Source organism: Cavia porcellus, unplaced genomic scaffold, assembly GCF_034190915.1.
Source record: "Cavia porcellus strain 051 isolate PalLab524CR breed Dunkin Hartley unplaced genomic scaffold, mCavPor4.1 scaffold_27, whole genome shotgun sequence".
NCBI classification, from domain to species: Eukaryota; Metazoa; Chordata; class Mammalia; order Rodentia; family Caviidae; genus Cavia; species Cavia porcellus.
Window position 1 is genome coordinate 5,341,051 of NW_026947510.1, and position 20,171 is coordinate 5,361,221.

The 20,171-nt window shown below is 42.1% G+C and overlaps 2 protein-coding genes across 7 annotated transcripts in view; one reads left to right on the forward strand and one right to left on the reverse strand.

Moving 5' to 3' along the window:
* Positions 1–10,157, reverse strand: part of Tmcc1 (transmembrane and coiled-coil domain family 1) — a 209,061-nt gene extending 198,904 nt beyond the window's left edge. For all 3 annotated transcript variants that reach the window (XM_063237767.1, XM_063237766.1, XM_063237768.1), the window contains exon 1: positions 10,018–10,157. The gene's annotated coding sequence lies outside the window, so the exon portion shown is untranslated. The remainder of the gene's footprint in view (positions 1–10,017) is intronic.
* Positions 9,848–17,528, forward strand: LOC134473468 (cbp/p300-interacting transactivator 4-like). 4 transcript variants are annotated; one of them, XM_063237775.1, is made up of 2 exons: positions 9,848–10,544; positions 16,602–17,528. In XM_063237775.1, the coding sequence occupies exon 1, from the start codon at positions 10,006–10,008 to the stop codon at positions 10,381–10,383; it is 378 nt and encodes a 125-aa protein (XP_063093845.1). In that variant the 5' UTR covers positions 9,848–10,005; the 3' UTR covers positions 10,384–10,544; positions 16,602–17,528. The 4 variants fall into 4 exon arrangements, with proteins under 4 accessions (XP_063093845.1, XP_063093842.1, XP_063093843.1 ...); XM_063237772.1 differs by lacking the exon at positions 16,602–17,528 and adding an exon at positions 11,369–14,026; XM_063237773.1 differs by lacking the exon at positions 16,602–17,528 and adding an exon at positions 12,998–14,026.
* Positions 17,529–20,171: the final 2,643 nt, after the last annotated feature.

Sequence of the window (20,171 nt, forward strand, 5' to 3'; positions counted from 1 at the left end):
CAAGATCATGTCTCAAAAAGAGAAAAGAATCACCATTATGCACTGAGGGAAAAGGGTAATTCAACAACAGCAGACTTCGCAGAGGAAGTGAAAGCTGAAAGACAGTGATGCAACACCTTTAAAGTACTAAAAGAATAAAACTAGAATTCTATTCCCAATATAGTATAGTATAACTTCCACAGTATAGTACAGTATAACTTCCACAAATGAAGGTAAATTAAAGAAATTCTTCAGAAATAGAAGAGCTAAAGAGTTCATCACCAACAAATCTTTACTATAAGATGCGCTGAAAGGAGTCCTTCCCTCAGAAGGAAAATGATACCACAGAGAAACTTGCAGCTACACAAAAGAACAGAGTCCTGAAAATATAACTACACAGGTAAATAAAATATACATGCATGACAGAGACTTTAATTAGAGAAAGCATATTCATTTCCATTATTAAAGAAAGTACCAAGAATTTTTAAGCATTCATATCGCCCAACATGCCAATCTTCGAAAAATTCAAAGCACCTTGATTAACAGAGCCTAGTTCCTATCAAGTTTTCCTGTACACCAGAATATTATTCCTATTGTTATTTATTATTTTAATAAAAAGAAATTCTGAGGTAAAAACCATTTGAAAAAGAGTGTGTCTTTCCCAGTCACAGAATTTAACATCTTCCTGACTCCAGTCTGTGTTCTATTACACAGTGGTTTCCAAACCTTTTTGGAGGATGTGTCTACAGAGGAAATTCTTAAGATAGAAGTATGACAGTGGTCAACATATAATTTATCTGCTTTTCAGTGTCTCTAACCCTAAAATCACTTACAAATAATCTACAAAAACAGCAAAGAATGCTCCTAGCTTTTAAGAAATCTGAAAAACAACCCTAGGTTTCAATGAATTGCTGAGGGTATCCCAAACTGGAAAAGGAATTTTTTTTTTTTTTTTTTGCCAAGTCTCTGTAAGGAAAATTAATTTGTCAAGCAAAGAGGCCAAAGCAATGGCTGCAAAACAAAGCTTCGGAGTTAGATGTTGAAAAAGAAAATGGAAGGCAGTATCTGACACTATTCTATTATAGTTCAAGCCTCACAGGGAATGTGGTTAGTAAGAATAAAATCTCTGTATTACAGTATCACTGATGGCAGGAAGATCACAAAATGCTGACTGTCCCTTGGAAGACATCATGTTTAATGCAATCCACACATTTTGGTTCTCTGATGTCACAGCAGGACTTACAACTCAACTGCACATGATTTCTCATGCCACTCTGAGACTAACAGTTGTCTATAATGTAACTCCTCCAGCACAACTCCAAAGGAAGATTACTGATTACTGGCACCAACAGTCTTTACTCTATAAAATGGAGCCAAGAAACAGGAAAATTACGAGATTTAGTATTCACTAATGAAAACCATGGCAAGAAAAAGCATTCTTTCAGCACTCTGCTCCAGTTGAAAACACTAGGTACCGTTCTACTTGATAACAAGTTTGTTCAGATAAATACACTAGTTATACATCTGAATAACTGAAAACGTATGTTCAAAAGAATTTATACAAATGCTTAAAGCAACTTTTTTTTTGTGAGAGAGTTTAAGTTACTCAGACTAGCCTCAAATTCCTAGGCTTAAATAATCCTCCTGCCTCAGCCTCCCAAGTAGTAAAATTACAAGTACATGCCACCACACCCAGAAAATCAGTATTATTATTATTTTTTTTTTTATTGGTACTAGGGATTGAACTCACAACCGCCTGCTTGCAAGGCAGGTGCTTATGCTGCTGAGCTAAATCCCCAGCCCCATCAGTATTATTCTTAATGGCCAAATAACAGAAACAACTCAAAAGTCTATCAAGTGATAAACAGAGAAACAAAATACGCTATGCCTATATTATAAAATATCATTCAGCCTTAAAAAAACATAAGCCAGCTCAGTAGCATAAGTGCCTTGCTGGCAAGTGCAAGGTCCTGAGTTTGATTCCTGCTACCAAAAGAAAAGAAATACCAAACATGCTACAATACAGATAGTTGCTGACATTCAGTGGATGAAGGCAGGAACAAAGGCTATTGATTATATGATTCTATCTAAGCAGACAAACCCACAGAAAAAAATTCTATTGATAGTTTCCAGGGAATGGGAAGGGACTGTTTAATGTGTACAAGACTTGTTTTGGGGGTGAAAAAATGTGGAGTTTAACAGTGGTGCAGATTGTGCAGTACTATAAATGTCAGCTGAGAGCAGTGGCACACACCTGTAATCACAGCACGCTGGAAGGTTGAGGCCAGAGGATCACAAGTACAAGCCTGAGTAACTTAGTGACACTGACTGTATCTCAAAATAAACATTAGGGGGCTGGGGATTTAGCTCAGCGGCATAAGCGCCTGCCTTGTAAGCAGGCAGTCGTGAGTTTGATCCCCAGTACCAATAAAAAGGAAAAAGTCAATAAATAAATAAATAAATATTAAAAATTTTTTTTATTTAAAGAGAAAAACAAAACAAAACCAAGCAGTAAAAGGGTACAAGTAATACATAATTTCAAGAAAAAAATATACAGTAAGAAATCACTAGTTAATAGATTACATAGTCATTTTAGAAACAGTTGTCCAAATTACAAAATTAAAGCGTATAAAGTAGACATTCATACAGTGAGATTACAGACAGTTCTGTTCAATGATCCAACAAAAACTCAGTAATATGGTTTTCTATCCTACACACTTAAATATACATGCAGTTATATCCTTTATTAAAAGGGCTGGAAATGTAGTGCAGTGTAAAGGCCCTAGGTTCAATCCCAGTACAGCCAAAAAAAGAAAAAAAAAAAAAATGAGAGAGAAAACTTGCAAATGAATGTACTAAAAGCTACTGAACAGTAAATTTTAAACCGTTAATTATACACTTCAGATAAATTTTGTTATATGAATTTTAGTTCATAAAACTGTATTTCTAAATGCTAGTTATCTAACACCTGTATCACCCACTACTTTAAAAATGATTTGCTCAAAAAAAATCATTTAAATCATTAAAATGGAATATACTGAGATTCTAAAGGAGATAAAACTATAGAGACATCAAAAGTGATTCTAAAGGCTAATGTGGGGAAAATAAACAGATGAGACCTTTTTTTTGGCAGAACTGGGGATTGAACCAAGGGCCTTTGTACAAGCTACATACCCAGTCACCCTCGCTTTCTTTCTTTCTTTCTTTGATTTTGAGACAAGGTCTTGCTAAGGTTTTAGTCTGGGTTCAAACTTGCTATCTTCATGCCTCAGCCTGCAGAGTCCTGGGACTAGAGGAGTGTAACCACCATGCTCAGCAGACACACAAATTTTAAGAGCTAAAAAACTATTTTAGAAGATATTGTAACGAAGATATTAAAATACTGAACTTTAAAACACGAAGAAAAAAGTAAAAAATAAGTAAATAAAGCACAAAGAATAAATCTAAGTAAATGCAAATTCTTACACCATCAGTAAGTATAGGAATCTCAGCACAGAATGCAGAATGAAACAAAAGCACCTAAATCTTCACAACTACAGGAACCCCCTCAAGAAGAGTGGGAATAAGCACTGACCTAAGAAATGCTGGAAAGGAGCAGAGGGTACAAGAGTAAAGGCAGAAGGAAGCACCCATTAACTTGTTCTCTAGGTAAAGTACCTCCAAGAACACAGATGACAACACCAAAGCCACTATCATAAACTCCGGAATTGAAGAATGAGGTAAATGAGTGATGGTTGGCGGTAGCTAGGTTTTTCACTATAAAAGGGAGTTACGAATAGCAAAGCAGGGGTTAGAACAATCTGTGTCACAGAGCTGTTGATGTAACAAACTCAGGCCTGGCCTCACACAGGCATGCATACACATACAAGTACTTAGGGGTACATGAAAGTGTGCAGGTTGACATGTACATGTGTACATTCTTCCTCTGTTACCTGGTAGCCTAGAAGTAACAACATTTCAGTGCCATTCGACTCCCAAATCTCGGTTTTGCACTGTTCTCCAGCAAAAAAAACCAGGTCTCCCTGGAGAATGAGTAGAATACACAGAAGATGAGCCCTAAAGCATCTTTGACTGACTGCTAGGAAGTAAGAATCAAAAATATGAACCAGTGAAGAATACAACAGCTGATCAAAAAATACAGTGTGTGTTTCAAGTTTTTTAAATGTATTACAGTAAAAGACATTTTGCCTTAAAGGCAAATTAATCCACCTTGAAATCCTCCCCTAGCTTCAAACACACTTAGTCATTATTCTTGCCACTTTCTATAGCATTTCTGGAGGTCCTCTTTTTGAGTGTTTTTCTGAGGTGTGAACAAAATGACAGAGCACAGCTGCAGAGTACCATCCAACCAAAACGCAGGCTTGTAAACACATGACTGTGTGCTGTCATCCACCTTATTCACCTAATTAGGCACTTTATGACATCTAGCTCTTCCCCAAACTCAAAATCTCCAAGAAAAAAATATTTTGAAATGGCTCAGGACATCAGGTAGCTCTAACAACCATAACTAGAGACAATGCTAAGAGGGCTTTCAGACTTGCTTCAAAAAGTGGCATGAGTGACAGAATTAAATGTGTAAAGTATACTGTAGATTTCCTACTGTCTTATCACTGTTTCGATTCACTTTATTCCTATAAAATTAAATTTTAAAAAATATAAGAATACAGTCGAGACAGAAGAAAACACAGGAAAAAAATTTTACAAAGTGTTAGTTTTGGGGGGTTTTTGGCACAATAGAGAAACAAAAGAAAAAAGATAAAGGCCTTTATTGTGGGCATGCAAAGGCTGCAGAAGAGTGCAAGATCCCTCTGAGGCAGACAAAGAAGCCATGGGGCTTTTATTAGGTTTGACAGGGGGTGGAGTTTGAAGCAGCAGGCAGAATGATGTATTGACAACTGATTGGGGGCACACAGCACACGTGAAAAGCAAAAAGTTCAACTCCAGCTCCGACGAAGAACATGGAAATCAGTATCAGAAGGACACGCTGTGGTTTTTGGGTCCAGCGCCATGTTGGGCAGACACCACACCGGGCCTGACAGTTACATATGGGCAGAACCTATCAAAAGCATACCAGTCTAACCATGAAAATATATTAGACAAATATATTAGACAAACCAGGTAAAGAGCATCCTACAAAACACATGACCAGTGGTCTTCAGAAGTAAGAAAACACCGAGAGATCATCATGGCCAAGAGGAGCTCAGTTACTAAACATAACATGGAATCCTGGATGGGATCCTGAAACAGAAAAAGGTTGAGGGAGGAAAATGTGGAAATTTGAATAAAGCAAGGACTTAGTAATAATGCATCAATGCTGGTGTACTAACCGTCACAAACGGGCCCCTCTAATGTAAGATATTAATAAAAGGACAAACTGAGTGTAGGGTAGACAGGAATTCTCTGTACTACCTTCATAATATTTCTGTAACTTTAACGAATAAGAGTTTATTAAATGTAACATTTATGATGGACTACACATTTGTGTCTTTTTTTTTTTAAGTGATAGGTCTCAAGGTAAGTAGTAGTGGCACATGCTTGTAATCCCAGCCACTCAGGAGGATGAAATGAGATGATTACTTCGTGTTCCAGGCCAGCCTGGGCTACAAAGTGAGCTCAAGGCCAGCCTGAACTGCATAGCAAAATTTTGTCTCAAAAGACAATCAATCAATAAATTAAAAAAAAAAGTGCTGTCTCCCAGTCCAGGGACTTGTGCATAGTAGGCAAACACTGCACCGCTGAGCTATATACTCCTAACCCCTGCAACTTTACTTCATTCATCCAGAGTACAAAAAATGCCTAAAATATTCTGGGCACCATAACACACATCTGTAATCACAGCATTCTGGGAGACTGAGGCAGGAGGCTTGCAAGTTCACGCACAGCTCAAGCTTTAAGACAAGGTCTTAAAAGTAAGTAAATAAGTGCTAGGAATATAAATAAATAATTGCTAAGGATGTTGCTCAGTGCAAAAGCCCTAGGATCAAATCCTAATTCCCTACTCTAGTACAAAAAGAAAAAAAAAAAATCTAAAATAATGATCTCTGTCCTCAAGAAACTTGTTGGCTCACTGTGAAGTAAGCAAACACTCATGAAACAAGTGTAAAATACAAATATAAGAAAACAAATGAATATGAATAAAAGTACACTAGAAATACGGAGGTTTAGAATTGTGAGGGAAGGCTTCAGGAAGGAGATAAAACTTAAGTTTGTACCTCACAATGTACTTCAGTGCACCAAAGTAAGAACAAGAAGCAAGATAAACAGGCAAACTTACAAGAACAACCAGAATAATGAATTACAAAAGCTAGAAGAAATTTAAAACACGAAAAGTAAAAACTGAAATGGAAGTCACAGTACTTTTAACAGTCATGTGATGTAACAATAGTTACATCATATACCCATTTAACTTACAAGCTGACCTCTGGTAAAATGTGACCAATGCTGAAGGACAAAGAAAGTGACAGCTGCTAAGTACAGCCACAACAGGAAATGCCAATATGGAAAGACAGGAAGCAGGTGGCCAAGTTCTTCCCCATAACTTTCCAAAGACAAGTGTGTTTGTGAGTTCAGTGAAGCAAAAATCTACATTTAAACCCTGCAAACATTTACTGACCACTTTCTTTGCCATATCCTTCCCTCTATAGTATTTTGTTTAATATTCTCAACTCATCTATACATCTTTATTAATGTAACAAAGGCTTGATGTGAAAATAGAATTCAATAAACTGAACATAAGCAGAAACATGTAAGAATTCTCCATCATCCCCAACTCTCTTATAGGGATCAGGTAACTTTTAAAACACAAAATAACTTGAAGCCTTAGACAGCTATGTAATAATTTATTCCCCAGGTTCCAGGCTCCTTTCTTTAGTAAAGTTCATTGCCTCATAACCTTTAATAGGCATAAAGACTGTGTATAATTATACACATAGAAACATCCATACTATGTATTCTGAGCAATTTATGGGATTTCCAAATACAGTTCTTCTCTGTGATATCTGCCTGGTTCACGAGTTTGAGGACCTAAAAATGGGATGAGTCTCACTCTGGGGTTGAAATGCCAAATCCTATCTAGAAAACACTGCAACAGTTAGATCTGAAGCTGCACACAATTCCTCAACGTAAGGAACTTTTGGTCACTAAAAGGTGTTCACATAAAGGATAAAAAGCACTGAGAACATTTTAGAGAACTAGGTGAGGAACTCTTTCAACCCAAGAATCCACAGTGTGGAAACTTTTAAAACCTGTCAGAGAAAGGCAACTAGCTGAAAGCAACGAAATGAAAAAGGAACACAGGCAATACTGTAATCACTAGCTCTGTGGGAAGTGCCCTACCTGGGACACGGGAGCAGCTCATTTTCATCTCAGGGAAGCTCTTTCAACTTTCAGGCCATGGCTCAAGCTGCTTCTCTCAAGTGAGGCCTCCTCAACCACTAACCCTCGATCTACCCCCTAATCACTCAATTGTCACATCAGCTTGTTTTATTTTCTTCATAGTTCATATTAGGGGTCACAAACCACTTCTACAAAAGGCCAGACTACTGGGCATGGTAACACACATGCACGTAATCTCAGCACTCCGGAGGCTGCGTCAGGACTGCTGCCAAGTTGGAGGCTGGCCTGGGCTATAGAGTTCAAGGCCAACCTACACTAGAGTGAGACCCTGTCTCGGAAAAAAAAAGAGAAAAAGGTCAGATTACTGCATATAAGCCAAATCTAATGTACTCCATGTTTCTGAGTAGTCTCTGAGCTAAGAATGGCTTTACCTATTTAAATGGATAGGGAAAACTTTTTAAATGAATATTTCATAATATGAAAATTAAATAAAATTCATTTCACTGCCAAAGTTTATTTGAAAAATAGATATGCCAGCTTATGAAACTAGCCCTAAAGATCTTATCAGGCTGTTTGTTGTGCTTCTTTCCTATACATACAAAATAAAGCTTAAAGAGGGCAGAGGTCGTCTGTTTTGTTCTCAAACTATAGGCCAGTACTTCAAAATTCTAGAACAAAGTGAGGACTCAATAAATATTTAATGAGTAAATTAGTAAGTGGCCCATAAATGTCACTCTAAGGAGCTTAAACTTAAGCCCTCAGACATTATATGTTTTATGATATACATAAAAACCTTGCAGAAAAGGGCAAAACATTCTAGTAGCAAGGACCATACAGCTTGATGTAACAATGGTCACCAACTGCCCAAGACACTGTGATTCTTCATCACACTGTAGACTACAAGGTTTTGTGGTTATAAAAGATTCTCTTAACCGCTGCAAGATGTCACAGCAGGATCAGCTGATGATGCTCCTGATTATTTTAAAATGTAAGTACAGTACTGAGATCTCTTTTCCTATAACTAACACAGTACCAACCTCATGCTGAATATTAATAAATGCTCACAATCAGATCACATGCTAATGAATTTTCAATATGTAAATTTTTCCTATGCTGCTGATCAACAATCTATTCTGTAAGCAGCTGAAAATTTTTTAGAAATTAAAAGGTTACCGCCCACAGATGAGAAACAGCTTTTTAATCTTTCTATACTAGCCAGAGAGTGGGTGTGTGATTTCAAAAAAAAGGAAAAATACAAGCCAACTCTGTTGATGGAGACAAGGTATTGTTGAGTTAAAATCCTACCTATAGACATTGTTTGTTACGTGACACTAGTAAAACTACCATGTACTCGCAGTTTGAGTCTCAATCTTTCTAATCTACAGAGAAAAAAAGTACCCTCCTCCTGGAGGAATTTTATAGGGTTAATGTTAGCAATGACTTGTACACACTGGTACCTCAAAAAGACAAGGGTTAGGTTTAACCAACTGCTTCCCCTAAATCTAAGACACTAGATAGAAAGTGTAAAAGAATCAAAGTTTTGTTTACTTTAAATGTACCTGTTTTTTCCTGCCTTAGGCGTTCAGTAATGGACCAATTTAGGAATTTGGACCTGAGAGATGCTTATAGCACAAGTACCTCTGACAAGCCTGACTCTCAGCAACCATTTTGGATGGTGGGGGTCATCTTTCTATTTTCTATGGCAAACAGTGAACAATGACGGGAGCCTTCTTGGGACTAGTATGAAATGTGTCACCAAAGCCTGCCATCAGCTCCAGCGGGCTCCTGGTAGACTCACCTGAATGGCCCCAGGTCCGTGCTGTAGAGGACCGAACCATACTGACCCCGGGACCAACCCTGCACACACATCTGCTGGCAGATCCTGACCCTTCTGGTTGGCCATCTCCCGCACTTTCCCCTTCCCAGAGGGGTGACACGACCCTGCGGCCCGCCTGTGTCCCGGTTCTAGCAGGACAGCACCCCCCACCATGCCTAGTTCAGAAACAAAACAAAAGGTGCAGAACTGGTTTCAGGTGGCAATGGCCCAGACCTGACGGCCAACTTCTGGGGACACTGGGCAAGCGAGGGTTCCCAGAACTTCGGACCCCACAAGGAGCTAAATCCGAACAGCCCCGGAGCATAGGCCCTGCTCCTCTGCCAGCTCCTCCCTCACCTCTGCCCAGACCGGGTGCGGGGGACTGGGATGCGGGGAAATGAGATGCGGAGACATGGTGCAAAGAAGGAAGAGTGGTATAGGGGACCCGGAGTGCGGTGAGGAAAAGGGGATATGGGAGGGAAATGGGGTGCGGGGAGGGAAAAGGGATTCGGGGATGGAGGAGAGCGGAGAAAGGAAAAGGGGGTGCGCGGAATGGGAATGCGGAGATAAAGGGGTGCGGGAAAGGAAAGGGGGTGCGAGAAAGGGAAGGATACGACAGAAGGGATGCCAGAAAAGAAAAGGGGTAGGGGTGCGCGAGCGAGGAGAGGAAGGGGTCCACGAAACGAAGGGGGGGGGGGTTCAGGGAGGAGACGACGCGGTCATAGTGACAGCGGTGGAGTCGCTGGCGGCCGAGGTCGGGGATGCAGGGCGAGCCACTACAGGCCATAAGTAAAGGCCGGGCGGCAGCCAAGCCTCCACAAGCCCACCCCTAGCCAACCCCTCTGCTGCCTCCCAGGACTCCACCGGGGGCGGGGATGCGCACTCACCGGCAGGCAGCGGAGGGCAGCCGCCTTCCCGCAGCGCTGTCTCCAGAGCTCAGGCCCCCGCTGCTGCCGCAGCCACCGCGCCAGATCCATCCCCCAAGCCCTCCCGGCCCTGCCCCCGCCGCCTCAGCCGCCGCCGCGCCTCCGCCAGGCGCGAGGAACGGGAGCGAGAGCGCGCGCGCCCCCGCCGCCCACAGCCTCCACCTCCGCCGATGGCGCATGCGCGAGGTGGTGCGTCGGGGCGTGCGTACGCCGCCGGGGGTGGGGATAGGCCACGGCCATATGGCCACACCCACCCGCGCAAGCGCCAAACAAGCCGCGGGAGGACCTGGGAAGCTGCACTGGCAGCCTGAACTTCGACAGCGGTAATAGTGCGCTAGAAAGAAGGGCGGCCGAGGCTGTGCTGGCGTGCCGGTCGCGGTCTAAGAGATGTCAGCCATTGACGCCCGTGTTCCGCTTCCCGAGTTCATGTCTTCGCTCTTGGGGACGCCGAGTGGCAACCGAACTCTTAGCTTTCTGAGGTTTGAGAGGTGAGGGAGAAGGGAGCCGTCCGCGCGGAAAAAGACCCCGTTAAATTTGTAATTTCTGATCGCTCCTTCATGATGCCGGGCGAAATTTGTAGGGGAATTAGTGGAGGATGGAGGTGGCTGCTATTCTAGAGGCTGAGTCAGGAAGGAACTCCGTAAGGCAAGGGTGAGGTCTCCTGCGCGGGAAGCCCAGAACAGGTGAAGTAACGTTTCCGGAAGCCTCGGAGGGTCTTCAGCGAGGTTACAGGAGAAGGTTGCTCAGCAGTGTGAAGAGGGACAGGGTCTCACAATTGAGGCAGGTCCTGGCTGGGTGACTATGCCGAGGCAGGAGAGTGGAGGTAGGGAATGAATGGCTATTGTGTAGTGACTAATAAGTCACCAAGTGTGTCTGAACGTTGCAAAACCATTGGAAATCAGACTGTAAAACAGGCCTGAGTTTTCTCTTCCTCAGTTGGCTGCATAAAGGTAATGTCCTGTGAGACTTCTTATGCCTTCAGGGCCCTTTGGAGCTGGCCAGAGTCATCCACCCCACTTCCACTGGGTGGTAGCATGCTATGTACGTGCGCAGTTTGCAGCCCATAGGTTGAGTTAAGACTGATGAGAGCTTAGAGTCACACAGTGGCTTTTTGACCTGTGGCCAAGTGTTAAGGGTCTGTCAAGGCTTAGCACAACCAAAACTGTCTCCCAAGAGAAAATCTATCCATGGAACAAGGCAGAACATTGCTCCACAATCCTAAGGGTGTGCACTGTGGCCCTCTGTGGCAGTGACCAAGGCTCCAGGCAGCATCTGTCAACCAGGCTCACAGTGGAATTCTGCTTCTTTTCAGAGCTTTGGTCCTGGAGGTTTCTCTCTGGGCAGGTAAGGAGATTGCAGATGCTTATCATCTATGTGAGGCTGAGCCTGTGACCATGTGCTTCAGTGTGGCTAAGCACATCTAGCTAATTCCTTTATAGTTTAGAAAATATTCCAAGATAGCTTGCTCTTCTCCTCACCCGAGCTATCACACACACTCAACCAAAAGAAAAGATTCCACAGGCAGCCAGCTTTGCACTCTTCCTGCTGTTTCCTAGTGCTCAAACTGGGGTGTTCACATCTTGGAAGAGGTGCGTTAGCGCTTTGAGCTGGCCTGGGGCCTATGTGACATGGAGCAAAAGGTGCAGTCACTGCAAGCCACATTTAAGATGTTGAAGTTCATCTTGAGAAGTCCCAGCACAAATAGAACCTCAGAGAAAGCTGGGAAATGGGAGGTTAGCTGATTTGCTGATGTCCTGAAGAAATTTCAGGAGATTAAGGGCCTCTGATACTTTATCCACATGGTGAAGGACACTGGTGAGGACAACTTCATGTCCCTAGAGCACATTGTAGAAGAGAGGCTGACAGAACTCACCAACAACAACATCACCATCCACAACAATGTCACCATCTTTGCTGACCTGCAGAAGCAGAGCTAGGACAAGATCAACGATGTCAGAGCAAAGACGGCTGTGCTGGAGGAATCTGGCAGGGGACAGGCAGGACATGAAGACCACAGTGCAGAAATTGCAGAACTTAGCCAAGTTCCAGAGCAGTGGGGACCTGATGGTCCTTTGACCTTCCCTGCAGGCTATGGCAACAAAGGTCTCCAGCAAGGTGTGGGAACTGGTGAGGCTAAAGCGGAACCGGCAGATCTTCAAGGAGGCAGCAAGGCTGAGCATCTCACCCTGCAGGCCCTTACTGAAAAGCTGCAATGCTCAGAGGAGGCTATCCTGCACCTCTCAAATAAAGTCAGGAGGCTGCAGGAGTAGTTGTACCAGCACAGGGTCAAAGCTCCCATGCTGTAAAGGTACAGAGTTCTAGACACACACACTGGACATGCTGAGGCCTCTATACACCTGGCTGAGAACCTAATGTCCAAGAAACAGGTACACAAGTAGCACTTGGCCACATTGCAGAACAAGGGTTCCAAAGTGGACAGGGACACCCTGACCAGCACAGTACAGAACCTGAAAGAGGCACAGCTGGTTGCTGTATGGCAACATGGAGGAGCTAAAGAGCAAACACAAGTAGGTGCACATACTTCAGGGAGGACCCAGCTACCAGCTGCCCCCAACCTGCTGACAGGCTGTCACTGGACAGATTTGAGGCAACAGGAAACCAGGTGGAGTTGGACTTCAAGATGCTCAGAGCTACCATGGACAGTTTTTCCTAGCAGTTGATCAAAATTGAAAGAATTGAGCACAACCTGGACTCTGCCAAGGGTTTGCTAGTTGACCTGAGGAGGGACCTGGACAGGTTGTTTCTATAAGTTGAAAAGATTTATGAAAAGACCTAAGTGAATTGCATATGCAGGAAGCAGATTTACAGTCCAGTTTCTCAGACCAAAAAATGTGTTTCCTCCCACATGTGGGCCCCAACTTATTGTCCCTATGAAAAGGAGCAGTTGCCAAGCTTTGCAGTTTTGTGTGTTTATTCACAGTGATTGCCGCACACTGAAGTTAGAGTCCTGAAGTGTATGATGTCAGTGGCTGCAACCAAGGATGAACAGAAACAGATTACCCCAACCCAGAAACCCCATCTGGCTAACAGATTTCAAGTAAAAACAAAAAAAATTTAAATGGGGGACTTTTTTTCTAATTGTCTCTTTTACAGGGATATTAAGACAGGTGTGTAGTTCAGGCTGGACTTGAACTAGTGATCCTCTTCAGCTTCCTGAGTGCTGGGATCACAGGTGTGCACACCACCATACATAGCCTTTTCTCGTTGTCTTTAAGGAAAATTTTCACTTTTTTTTCATACTTCTGGCCAATGTTTTTGTGACTTTTCTTATGCTCCTTGTCTTCCTCTCCTCTCCATTTTTAACAGATCAGCTACTTGAGGTCACCTGCTTGAAGGCCACCTGGTAGCTTGAGTGTGTTTCCCATTCTCAAATCCTCTGATGACATCAAAAGTAACTGCTAAGCTGGGCATGGTGGTGCATGCCTGTAATCCCAGCATTTTTGAACCTGAAGCAGGAGGATTACTGCAAATTTAAGACCAACCTGGGCTACACAGTGAGTTCAAGACCATCTTGAACTAGCAAAAACTGTCTCAAAAAGATCACAAAAAAAAAGTATGCGAGAAGCTGGAATGTGGCAGTACAATGCCCAGAGAGTCCCTTGTACCCTTCTGTCCCTGGCTGACCTTGGGGTCCACCAAATACTGCATAGGTGTAGAATCCCAGGAAGAAGAATGGGTTCTTCAAGAAATGATTATGAATGCTGTCCATAGAGTGATGGTGTCTTCTCCAGACAAGGGGACCAAATTGTCTTTTTATTTTAATTGCAGAGGTCTGTGCCAAAAGCAGACCCTTCTGTCAGGGTGGGACATACCTTGTGTTTCTGTACCTGTCTCCTGGACCCTCTTCTGTTTAAGCTGTATTTTTCTTTAATGGTTGTCTTGCCCTTCCAGGAAAAAAAAACTGAAAAGGAAAAGAAAAAAATAAAATTTTGTTTAGTTTACTGTGAAATGTCTAATACAGCTTATTTATAATATCAAATTCTTTTTTTTTTTTTTTGGTCTTTTTTCCTTTTTATCGGTACCAGGGATCGAACTCACGACTGCCTGCTTGCAAGGCAGGCACTTATGCCGCTGAGCTAAATCCCCAGCCCCAATATCAAATTCTTAAATTCTCAAGCTTTGTTTAAAAAATATTGAAATAGCTGGAGAGTTAGCCCAGCAACATAAGTGCCTTCCCGGCAAGCACTAGGTCATGAGTTCAGTCCCCAATACCAAAAAAAACCCAAAATTTGAAATAAAAAAAACAATGGGGCTGGGTGTTTAGCTCAGCAGTGTAAGTGTCTGCTCAGCAAACGCAAGGTCATGAGTTCGATCCCTGGCATCAAAAAAATAAAATATCCCAAGGTAACAAAGACATGATTACTCAAGGCCTCACTTAAATAGGTATTTGACAAGGCATAGCCAACGTCTGTTGTGCTATTGCCACTGTCTTCTATCCCACTGGAAATACAGCTACCATTGTTAATCTTATGAACTAATTCAAGAAAACCTAAGACCCTATTGAGAAAAAATTAAGAATTTTGGGGGCTGGGGATTTAGCTCAGCAGCGTAAGCACCTTCCTTGTAAGCAGGCGGTCGTGAGTTCGATCCCTGCTACTGGTAAAAATGAAAAAGACAAAAAAAAAAAAAAAAAGAATTTTTTGAAACTGGTCCTGGTAGCACACACCTGTAACAGCAAGTGGGAGGCTGAGGCAGAGGTATGGGCACCAATTCAAAGCCATCCTGAACTACATAGTGAAACCCTGTCTCAAACAAAAAGTTTTAAGACAGTGAAGGATCCTTGCTATGTTGCCCATGCTAGCCTTGCAGTCGTGTCCTCCTGCCTTAGCTCTCTGACTTTTTTTTGAGCCAGGATATCATTATGTAGTACAGGCTCACCTTGAATTCACAGCCATTCTCCTGCTTCAGCTCCCAAGTGCCGGGATTACAAGCATGTGCCATCATACCCAGCATGCCTCAGGTCTTCTGAACAGCTAGACTTGCAGGCATGCACCATGACCCATGGTTTACCTGGAGATCCGGGTCAGCTAGGGTTTAAACTAGCAGAGCCAGAAAGTGTGGAGTTCTTAATGGGCAGATGTGAAATCACAGGGAAGCAGGCTGGGCTTCCCCAAGCAAGGCCAAAACTGTGCATGCACAACTTTTTTCAGGGTGGTGGCGTCTCTGCCTCTCAGGACTTCCACTGATGTAATCAGGCCTGACCAGATGATGTATAAGATAAGCTCCCTTACTAAAGTCAGGTCCAAATGCATGCACAAATACCTTCATGGCAGCACTGAGATTTGGTTTTGCTTTAACCTGCTCAAGCTGGGATACAGGGCCCAGCACTCCTGAGGCAGACATTCTACTACTGAGCCACACCCCAGCCCTGGACTTGTGTCTGAATAGCTGGAGACTATAGTATACCCAAGTTGATCCTCAAAGAGACCATCACATGTTACCTAAGAGAATAAAAACATGTCTACCTGAGTGAAGTGGTATGAGAGGGTCCTGATGTCCCAGTTACTAAGGAGACTAAGGCAGGAGGATCACTTAAGCCAAGAAGACTAGGGCAAGTCCAGAAACATACCCTCTCTCAAAAAAAAAAAAAAAAAAAAAAAAAAGAAAGACATACCTGCATTCAGACTTGTACAAGAACAGTGTCAAAAACCAGGTGCTGGGGATTTAGCTCAGTGGCATAAGAGCCTTCCCGGCAAGTGCAAGGTCGTGAGTTCAATCCATAGCACAAAAAAAAAAAAAGATACAAATCAATAGATAAATTCATGCAGTGGAATACTACTTGTCAGTGAAGAATTGTCTGCCAGTACACTCAATCACATGCACAAATCTCAAAATCATACTAAGAAACAGAGTGAAAAATGAATACATATGGCTTTGTTCAGTTTACATAGAATTATAGGAAATGTGAACTGATCAGTAGTAACAGATCAGTGGTTGTTTGGAACCAGATTTGGAGGGAGAAAGAGACAAAGGGACACGGACTTTGGGGATGGTAAAAATCTAAATCTTGATTATGGCCTTGGTTCTGAGTGTGCATATAGGTCGGGACTTGGTACATTGTGCGTTTTAAACAAATGCATTGTATTGTATGCACAGATATATGACTCCTCGGTAAGGATGTCATTAAAGTAGAATTAGGTATAATTACTAGCAGATTAGAGCATCTTAGTAAACAAGAAAGCAGGCAGCAGGAAATATGCAGATGAGAGCCCAGAAAGCCAGGTGTGATAGTATACACCTATAATCCCAGCATTTGGTGATTATTGGTAGTAGTTCAAGGCCAGCCTGGGCTACATAGTGAGACCTTGTCTCAAAACAAAACAAACAAACAAACAAAAAAAAAAAAAAAAACAAGGAAGAAAACCAGAAAAGGACAGTGGAGGCCTCAGTAGAAGGGGAGGCTATAGGAGGGAAACTAAGGTGAGGAAGTAGGACCAGGATGGCTGGGTTCAAGCTCTACATCCCAAGTTGGGGAGATTGTGGGGTTACTACTACTAATATATAATATATATTATAATATATAGCTTGGATGCAGCAGTGCCCATCCATAAGCCTCATCCAGTAAATTGGAAGAGTGCAGAAGTGAGATGTTACCCAATCTACAGAAGCTCAGCACATCCAGGCAGAATGAAGATACAGAAGGCAAGCATCTGTGTGCACTGTTACTTGGTAAAGTACAAAGCCCATTGTAGTGGTTAAAATATGTATAAGCAGATACAGAAACACGGGGTGATGTGAAAAATGCAAAACAAATTGTGCTCGTTTTGGTGCAACTCCTGATAGGAGTCACTTGGCACAGATGGTGATTGTGGTTAACTTGCAGACCTCTAAACTCTGGTCCTTTTTGTTTTAAGGAAAGGGCATTTTAATGAAGAATACTCAAGTGAAAAGGTACACAGGGTAAGCACTCAGGCTGGGGTGCAGTTCAGAGGTGAGGGCTCAGCTGGTGCATGCAGCTCATGTCTCCACTCCCAGACAAAAAAGGGGAAACTATGCAACATTGAGAGCCCTGAGAGAAATGCAGCAGAAATTGTTGAAAAATGTCAGTCAGCATGCATGAGAAGGGTTAACATAAAAGACCAAACATAGCAAACGTGCACAGGGATGGAGGGGAATTGGAAAATACCGTACGCTCCAGTGGGTGTGCAAAGGAAATCTCCATTTTAGATCGCAGTGTTGCAGTTTCTCTAAAAATTTTTCAAACTGGGCACAGACCCTCAAGCCTAGGGCTTTAGGAGGCTAAGACAGCAGGATCACAAGTTCAAGCCCAGCCTGGGAGATTTTAGCAACTTAGCAAAAGTCTAAGTAAAAAAACAAACAAACAAAAAGCACTGCAAATAAAAAATAAATTCACCTATCCCATGGTTGGACACTGCTCTCTCAATTCTTAAGGAAAGAAACAATATATAAGGAAATGGGTTCTATAATAGATTTTTTGACAAAACTAGAAATAACACAAATATTCATAAATTGGCAAATGGGTAACTGCTATGTCCATAGAATAGAACATATTTAGCAATTTTAAAAAACCCAGAAAACTATTTGGTTCAGGCATAGTAGTACTTGCCTGTAATCCCAGCACTCGGAGGCTGAGGCGGGAGAATGGCAAGTTCAATATCAGCTTGGGCAATTTATCAATCTAGTGAGGTACTGCCTCAAAAACTAAATAAAGTCTGGACATATACGCCAGTTCAAAGGGCCTCTGTTCAATCCTCAGTACCACAAAAAGAAGAAAGAAAGATAATGAACTACTATAAGTTTTAGTAATCCCCTCAAAATTACAAAACAGAAAAATCTGCAAACCCTTTAGGATTTCAGTCTTATAAAATTCTAGAAGATTCAAATAACCTGTTGTAAAGAAAATATCAATGATTAGAGGACTGGCCTCAAATTTATTGAATTTTTTTGGGCCTGGGATTTAGCTTAGCAGCACAAGCTCCTGCCTAGCAAGTGCAGGTTATGAGTTTGATCACTGGTACAAAAAAAAAAAAAAAATACTATTGAATTTTTTTTTAAATGGGGTCTCTGTATTCAGGCTAACTTTGAACTTACTGTGTAGTCCAGCCTGGCCTCAAACTCAGATCCTTTCAGCCTCCTGAGTAATGGAATTGCAGACATGTGCCACTACACCCAGCCATGGCCTCAAATTTAAACCATGCAGTATGAAATATGTCTATATGTGAATACTTTGGAGGTATTTTTTATAAAACTGAATAGAAATTATTTTAAAACTAGCAGAATCCTTACAAAACCTGAATTACATGAAAAACAGGAGCCATAAATATGACAGTAGTGCAAATATTTGTAAAATGTAAGGCTGCATTAGAAAACCCTCAAGAAAAATGATGCCCCACTCCCTTGCAGGTGCCAGGGTATAGGTCAGGGCCTTGCATCCTCTAGGCTGAGCCCCAGCCACTGAGTTGCTCCTGGCTTTGTACTTCTTTTTAAAGCAATCTTTAAACTGTCAAAAATCTTCTGTGCCATTACTAAGCTTTTAAAATATCTTCCAAGAGTGATATGACTGCTGAAAAGATTCAGTTAAATGTTTGGGTGTATTAATGACTCAGTGACTATAAATGCAAAACACCACTGTTAAATATGTGATGGGAAAATTGAATGAGACTTGTATGCCAGCAAAAATGTCAGTTACAAACAGTAGGCAAAGCCCTTTCTATGAGGGGATTAATAAAGAACACAAGTTCTAAAACACCATCCAGGTTCTACTTTCAAACTCATGTGTGTATTATCCTAATATTGACTGAGCATGATGCTCTAAGTCAAATTGATGGTTTAACCTGAATAACAGAAAAATTAAAATTCAATGTATAGGCTGGGTATGGTGATACATACCCGTAGTTCCAATACTTGGGGGACTGGAGTATCATTCCAACTTTGAGGCAGCCTGAACTACATAATGAGACCCTGTCTAAAGAAAACAAAATTTAATGTACAGAAAAATTTGATGTACCTAATCTCAAAGATCTCACAAAGTAAAAGATTCTTCAAAGAAAAACTAAGTGATGATACTTATAAAAAAAATTTTGTTAACTATACTCATAACTGTCTTACTGATTTTACTCTTTGGCCTATACATACTTCAACTGTTTCTTTGGCTTTGTCTCCTCCAGACTTAAAGCTGTGCACTTACCCAAGATAAAAATGCCTGGTGTCTATTGAGGGCCTCTAGACTATCGAGGCCTCTAGGATCTCTACAGAAGTACCTCTGATTGACGTTCAACCACTAAGACCCTCTTCAGCCTGAAGAAGCTAGATCTGGTTATCCCCGTTACTCCCTCATGGCAGTCTGGGTTACTTCTTCAGAGGGAGGATTGTTGTGGGCAGCCGAGTTAGTTAGACATATTATAGGCAGTGAACAGGGCTAGGTCCTCAAAGGAGCCAATACAGATACCTTGAAACTGTGGGAGAGACAGACACCTCCTGCTGTGGGCCAGGCCTCAAGATAAAGGATCAAATAAATGCATCCACATCCTAAGGACTGATATTCTAAATAGTTCTGTATCACCCTGAGGAAGCCTGGAGTCACCATTACAACTCCCTAGGGAAGAGTCACAGCTCTCTAAGAATGTCTGCTTTCTACATGACTGGCTTCCCCATTTGTCCCCAATTTAATCAATTTTACCTGAACTATTAATCTTATTGACTAATTATAGTTATGATCCACCTTATGCTGATCTGCTTTGTGAGTACCCAGTCTTCCCCCATCTTGAACCCATCTCGTCCCGAGATTTTGCTCTAGAGAAGTTCCTAGAAAAGACAGTCCTTGACAACCTGCTCGAGACCCCTTCTGTCTCCAGACAGAAGCTTTCTTTCTCTCAATAAATATATTCTACTCTTTTAAAAAACTAAATTATTACAGTTTACCCTTTCTATGAGTCAGTGGCAGCTGTCCAGGATCCAGGGAGAGAAACAAGCCAATTTGCCCTTCCCGTGAGCCAGCAGCAGCCCTGCAGGGCCTGGGAGAAGCAGGAAGCCAATTTATCCTTCTCATGAGCCAGCGGCACCTATGCAGGCCCCAGGAAAATAAACAAAAAGCCAATTTGTCCTTCTCATGAGCCAGCCAGTGTGGGGGCTGG

Excerpts from the sequence above, each read along its gene's own strand:
- LOC134473468 (XM_063237775.1), top strand. The coding sequence starts at position 10,006 with ATGCGCACTCACCGGCAGGCAGCGGAGGGCAGCCGCCTTCCCGCAGCG.